This window comes from Paramormyrops kingsleyae, chromosome 10, assembly GCF_048594095.1.
Source record: "Paramormyrops kingsleyae isolate MSU_618 chromosome 10, PKINGS_0.4, whole genome shotgun sequence".
In the NCBI taxonomy this organism is placed as follows: domain Eukaryota; kingdom Metazoa; phylum Chordata; class Actinopteri; order Osteoglossiformes; family Mormyridae; genus Paramormyrops; species Paramormyrops kingsleyae.
This window is the reverse complement of record NC_132806.1, coordinates 7,050,368-7,057,350: the sequence shown is the minus strand read 5'-3', so window position 1 is coordinate 7,057,350 and position 6,983 is coordinate 7,050,368. Positions and strand designations below refer to the sequence as shown.

Sequence of the window (6,983 nt, the reverse complement as noted above, 5' to 3'; positions counted from 1 at the left end):
TAATCATCAGCCAGCCCTGCAATCAGCGTGTTCCCCCACCTTGCGGTTTGCTTTGCCCCTCTCAGGCTTGGCGGTCACTTCTCTTGACCAGGATTTTCTGAATCTGCTTCTGATGACTTGCTTTGCTTGTTTGCTTTGCTTGGGTGGTTTGGACTTGCTTGATTGCTCGACTGAGTTCAGCTTGATCTCCGGATTCTGCATTCCGTCTTGGATCCTGTTTGCCGGTCATCAGTCTTTGGTTAGTTCAGTCACTCTTGGCGATTCCATCTTGGTTAAATCAGGTGTGGATGTCATTGTCAACTCTGAGAACTTGTGAGCTCGCCAGGGGAGGAGAGGAGTGGACCAGTTTTTATAACACTTTGTATATAAGCGACACCAACGCCTTTGATGTAGTTAATTTTAGGTTTATAATAGAAAAATATAGATTTCCCATAAGATTTCTTGTGTGAGTGTGAGAGGCTGAAAGCATGAGTGTCACGGCAGATGGGTGAGAGTTGGCAGCCCTGTGTTAAAGGCAGTTGAAGTAGGTTTCTGCCCTTATAGAGTTATATGACCTGGGCACAGAAACTGTAATGTGCTGTGATGCGGCGCTGTGTGACAGGGCCATGCTGTCTGCTTTCCCCGCGCTTTGCCAGCCTGTGCCCCCCCTCCCTCCTGCCAGGCCGCGGCCCTGCTGCCCCCGGCACTGACGTGTGACCATGTGGCAACCCTGAACACAGAATCACAGCTTGATCTACAGGGACTTTAAAGGATGGCATGTCTCTGACACTGGGTAGGGGTACTCTGTCCCTCCTATTCCCCCCCCCCCCCCATACCCCCCAATGTGACTATCTAACCCCAAACCCCTGAAGCCCCAGATCAGAGTGATGTCTGATAACTGACTCCTATCCATGGGGGTCTAAGTAAATAAAGACCATTATCTCCTGTAGGTAATAGGAAAACATCAAAGTAATTAGCCGTCTGCGATCTGAACCCCTGACCAGTCCCTTATCACCCCGCCCCCTTTATTTCCGCTGCACTCTATCTCTGTAATCCTGCCCCCGCCATTATGCTTTTCATCACGAAAGGCCCTTGTCTCCCCCTTCCACTATCCCTCCTGTTTGTTTTTCCCGCTCTCATGCGATGAGCCCCCCCCCCCCCCCCACACAGAGCAGTTAGCATGAATCAGACAGTGATTCAGGACAGAGGGCTGCGATGGGCCAGCCAAGAAGTTCTCAGCATGCACCTCTCCCAGTAGGGATGTTAACCGATGACCGTTTGACCGGTGGTTGACCGTATCAACGTTAACCGGTCAAAGTTGTCGGTAGTCGGTTAAAAAAAAAAGTGATATCTAAATTAGGCTATTATAGACAGTGGACTATACGCTACTACAGTTAGCCATCTCATTCCTCATCTTTTTGTGTTAAGTGAACAAATTATCCCTCACACTCAATTTTTCATAACTCGCCTGTTTGTACTTAATAAACCAATAAAAACATTTGGCGCGAGGTCACAGCGTTTGGGTTCGCGCGCTCACAAGGTTTGCGAAAAGTAAAGGGAATCATCTTTCTTTATTATGGTTAGCACTACCTCAACTAAAGCGGCGTCTCTTCGGAGCTGTCATTTTCTTAAATGAGCCGTGGCAATGTTTCAAATGAGCTTCTAACCTAGACAAACGCCTTTATTTTCAAAGCGATCACCTTGTACCCAAACCATTTGAAACTAAGGAGCCATTTGTCCTACGATTACATACAACAAGCTCTTCGGCGCCGCGTTTGCGGGACTCATGTTTCGCGCTGTAGGGGATTTTAAAAAAGTGACGTGAGTGGCAGTGTGTGTGTGTGTGTGTGCGGGAGGCAGAGCGGCAGAGAGATGCGACAGAGTTGCGAAATTGCAGGCGCGGCTCGAAATGGCTGTTATTTCAAATAGCGTACCATATTTTAAACTAATCGGTTAACCGGTTTCAACCGGCTACTGAGGCTCGGTGGTCGGTCAAGAATTTTTTTAGTTTTCGCCATCCCTATCTCCCAGTCACAATGGGGGAAAACGTGATGCATGAAGTTTTAGACAATTTAGACAATTTTAAATTTAATAATCACATTTTGCATAAGAAAATATTGGACATATTTAGGTATATTCTTTGTGTGTAACATTATTCCGATACCATATCCTTGTTAGTCTGTATGTCTAATGTGTAATTTAAATTATATGGTCCTGTACAGCACTTGGACCTTGGGAAACGTCATTCTGCTTCTGTCATACAAACGCAGTACAGGATCGTGGAGTTAAAGACCTAAAGCCCTGTGATTGGCTGGTGCTCTGTCTTGGGCTGTTCCCTGACTTGCACCCATAGCCTCCTGCATAGGCTCCAGACCCTCTGCAACCCTGAACAGGACAAGCTGCAATAGAGAATGGATGGATGGATGGGTGAATTGATGGATGGATGGATGGATGTAACTAAAATCTGGTTCAAGTTAAATCTTCAAAATTTATTCTTTGTCATGGTTTTAAAATCTACCTTTTTCGTAAAGTTCTAAAAAACTGTTTGTGAAGTAGCTGCCAGTCACCCAAGAATCACTTTATTTGGTTTCTCAACAAGAAAATAACTTGAAATCTAGCAATATATTTTTTTAAAGAATATCAACAGAAATCAAAGCAACGTAGAAGAAACTCAAAGAACGAAAAAGCAGAAAGTGTCAAATGAATGATTCCCAGAGAAACAGCCAAATGAAGGCCCTTCACACGGCTTTAAATAAGGGGACAAAGTTACTGAAGCGGCTGTCACCCCCCCCCCCCCCAAAGGCAGTAATTAAATGCAACCCTCAATCTCCTTAAATAAACACTGACCTTGGTCCACCCAAGTCCCCAGGTTATCAGACGCCCTCCCCTAAAAGCCCATCCAGAGAAGGAGCAAACGCAGGCAATACACCCCCAGCGGAAGAAGGAGGGCAAGGGGAGGGGAGAGAGAGAGTGAGGGAGATAGAGCGAGCGAGAGAGAGAGGGGGGGGGGGGGTTTGGGGGCAGCCCAGCTACAAATACCTGATGCAAAGGCACAGGGGGATTCACTGGAGACCAGGAGGCTGCTCAGCTAGAGGACACACCCCAGGGCCCACAGCTGGGGGAGCTTACTGCAGGCATTCAGGAGCGAGTGGCGGCGTAAAGATAAGGCCGACTTCCAGCAGGAGAGCAGCCCACTGGGGAGGGGGGCACCATCACAGCGATCAGCTCCCTGCTGCAGCCACAGAGAAGGCCTCAGCCAAGGCTGGGGCGGCCAGAGCTGCGGGGGCTTCAGGGCCGGAGAGGAGCAGAGCAGCGCGGAGAGCGAGCATCAGGGGTGCCAGCCTGCTGTCCCACTACTGAGGAAGAGGAGCGGCAGGGTGAGGAAGACACAGCGAGGAGGACCAGAACGGGAGACGACTAGCCGGTGAGTGACAGCAGACAGGCTGGTTTAGGGAGCCACTGGGAATCACGCGTACACGCATTTAAACGTCTGTATCCTGCCGTAAACACGCACGAACACACGTACGCCAGAGCGCCAACGTACGGAAATGCCAGCCAGCTAACGCTAGGTCTGGTCACTGCAGGAAACACAGAAAACAGATAGACATTTAAAACTCAGGAGGCCATGGGCTCCAGAGTCAGGAATACCAGGAATATCCCAGCTCTGTGTTTCTGAGGGGTCCATAGACGGCAACATGATGGATGCCCCTCCGCCCCCGGAGCTCGTCCTGGGGGTGCCTCGCTTTCCTTTCCCAGCAGTCCGGCAATAACAGGCGCGGCGTCACTCCCGGTACCTCAGGAAGGCAGCCTGCGTGCCGGTGTCGGCCGTGGCCCGGGCCTGGGCGCCGTGGCGTGGGAGCGTGTAGCAGCACAGGATGCCGACCTTGCCGACCTGTGAGCTCAGCCCATTGTTCTTCGGGGCATGCGGCCGCTGCAGGAGACACTGGTCCTCCCGGGTCAGCTTCCTGCTGATTCCAGATGTACTGTTTCCATTAATAGACTCCTTCACAAACCACTCAAGTCAAACGCTCCTGTCCCTCATGACAACCTTCTATAGCATCTACACACCTACACTTGGATCATTTGTTAAAGCAATCCAGTTTCAGGAATTTCCTTAGGATATTTTGAACTTTATACATCACATTCCACAGGCTATAGAAAAAAAATCCCGATATACTGTCGGAGTTGGTACCTTTTGACACAATTCGTAATTTATCATCCTTTGCAGAATTAGCGTGAAATTTATGGCCAGATGAAAGGTTGATAATCATCCCTCCCTTTTCCAGAGAGCAGCATGAGTTTGAGCGGCACCCTGGACAAACACGCGGCCCCCCAGCAGGGGATGGACCTGGGGGAGGACTCCCACTCGCAGCACACCCACCTCCATAATTCCAACTCCGTGGCCTCCACAGCCCCCACAGGAAACCAAGCAGGGGTATCGGGGGTGGTGGTGCCGCCTCCGTACTCGGCTGCAGAAAGCGGAGGGGATGCCCCTCTAGAGCTGCGGGGGGCGCTAGACTGCTGGGCCTGCTCAGTGCTGGTGACTGCACAGAACTTGGTCATTGCTGCTATCAACGCCGGATTGGCTGGTCTGGTGTTCGGCCTCATCCTCACGCCTGCCATCGTCATGGTGGTGTTCGGCTTCCTCTGCCACTCCACGGTAAGCTGCCTGTGTGCATCTCCCCAGCGTAGCTCCTATGAAGCCTCCTCTCTTGGTTCTAAATCTCCCCTTTTATGTCGTCTAAATTCTTCATCCTGACACGACCACCTAGCCAACCCTGAGCACATCAAATCATAAAACAGAACTAAAAAAAAAATTTATAAGAGAAAATTATTGGTTCTTAATTTTTAGGATATTTAAAAAGCACGTGTTCCACAGCAACAATATTGTATGGGAAGGCTAGTAAGCAGCTTAAACACATGATACACACCATGATATAAAACCACATCCCTGAATGGGATTCCTCATTTCCGTCCTAAAATGCCTTCAATGGCAGTAAACAGGTAACATCAGAAAAATAAAGCCTAATCTCTGGTATGCTGAAACACATGTGTGGATCAACGAAAAAAAAGATAAATTGAGGGAAATTAAAGAGATGCATGACCCCACTTTCTACACTGTGTAACCCTCTAAGACAGGCTCAGGTGGTGGGTCAGGGGCCGAAGAACAGGAGTGACGTCAGATGAAAAGCATTTCTAGAGCACGGGGGAAGGGATTAAGCAGTGCCCTCTCTCTCTCTCTCTCTCTCTCTCTCCCTCTCTCTCTCACACACACACAGGTTTGTAATTATATCTTTGTGGGGACTCTCCATTCATTTCTATGGGGAAGTCTGTAATCCCAACACGAGGACCTTAGCCCCTACCCAGCCCAAACCTTAACCGTAAGTAACCAAACAAAATACGAGACCCTTTGGCATTTTTACTTTTTTGATTGCATTCACAGATCTTTGTGGGGACCTGAAACATTGTGCCTACAATGTAATATAAACGTTATCCTCACCCTCACCCACCGAGACACATACAAGGCCCAAGAAATGCATCGTACATCGTGATGACAGGTCTACATTCAGGTGTCTCTCTTACAGACCGCTCTGACTACACCTAATTCTGCCCTTTGACCCCTCTAGCGTCACTGTCAGCAGGGGCCACAACCCCAGGCATGGCTTCCAGCACTATTTGTCCAAAGAATTAGCCATGGAATTCTTACCTATTTCAGCCAATTAATTTCCCCGTATGAGGGAATTACTGTGGATTAAGCTGGACTTAATCAAAGAGAAAGGAGATGTAAGATACAGAAGGAGACAGGAGGACAGGCAGCATGCGGAACCATGACTGATGATCTAACCTGTCCTCCCAATCTACTTGGCACCCAAAACTTGCTCTGACCTCCTGTTCATTTGGGGAACCATTTTACAGAAAGGAGGAAAGTAAATTATCCAGAAATGATAACTTTCAAAACAATGAACATATTTGAAAATGTTTTCATCTGAAGATTCTTGTACTATGTCACCAAACAGTGGTGCTTCTTTCATGGTGTGTAGATCACTTCAGCACATATGAGAATGTGTCTGTGGGCCATTTGCTCAGACATTCCTTCCCTGTGTATCTGCTCTCTGTCTTTTCTCACCTCTGACACCCTTCCCCCCCACATGCACCCTGGCTAGCTCATGTCATCCATCCTCTGATAATGGAGCACATCAGCCAGGTCTTCCCTAAGCCCAGACATGGGGGTGTGGGATGCTAACACGCCTCTGTCCTACCCTAAAAGCCTGATGACTAACTTGGTTCCTTTATGCAACAAAAGGGTCAATTTGGTTTTGAGTCTCTTGAATAGTGGGGGGGTTATGGACTTCTTTGGATATGAAATGTGAACAATGTACAAGGGTGGCTCAACTCTAAAGCCAGTGTTAAAGACTTATGTACCCCCCCCCTGTCAGGTGCGGCCCAATGGATATGCCCAGTACTGCTCAGATCTGCTGAGTGACGGCGGCTGTGTGGCACTGCTGGTGGTGGGCTTTCTCCTGGTGACGCCGCTGCTCGTGTTGGCACTCGCGGCTTACTGCCGCCTGGCCCGGCACCTGCAGCTGGGCCTCTGCTTCATCCCTTACAGCCGCGCTGTCTACAAGAACCTGCCTGCCTCCCAGCATCGCGGTCTTGCAGGGGGGTGCTGTGGCCAGCAGGGGGCGGCAGAGGGCAGGGCTAAGGCCAAAGTGTGGGTGTGAGGACTTGTTAGGAGGAGGGGTACACAAGTGCCTTGCGTCAAATTTCAGGGAGGTGGGGAAAAGAAACAGCACTGGGAAGCCTGGAGAGTACTGGTGACAGACTTTGTCCTTCTTATAAAGCCTGCACCCAGATAGTCACTGAATTAATTACATTTCTATGCATATGTGTAAACATGCTTACATTATAACCTGGGACCTATTGTAACATGTTTTATATATTTATACTAACCTCTGCGCAAGTTAATGTTTTTATTTTCAGCTGAAATACATTTTCCAGAAATA

The 6,983-nt window shown here is 48.9% G+C and overlaps 1 protein-coding gene across 1 annotated transcript; it reads left to right on the top strand.

Moving 5' to 3' along the window:
• Positions 1–3,050: 3,050 nt before the first annotated feature.
• Positions 3,051–6,983, top strand: tmem88b (transmembrane protein 88 b). The gene is made up of 3 exons (XM_072717216.1): positions 3,051–3,403; positions 4,266–4,639; positions 6,417–6,983. The coding sequence occupies exons 2-3, from the start codon at positions 4,274–4,276 to the stop codon at positions 6,699–6,701; spliced, it is 651 nt and encodes a 216-aa protein (XP_072573317.1). The 5' UTR covers positions 3,051–3,403; positions 4,266–4,273; the 3' UTR covers positions 6,702–6,983.

Bases quoted from the DNA above. Each gene is read 5' to 3' on its own strand.
- tmem88b (XM_072717216.1), top strand. From the start codon at position 4,274: ATGAGTTTGAGCGGCACCCTGGACAAACACGCGGCCCCCCAGCAGGGG. The intron at 4,640-6,416 runs GTAAGCTGCCTG...CCCCCCTGTCAG, and splicing joins GCTTCCTCTGCCACTCCACG to GTGCGGCCCAATGGATATGC.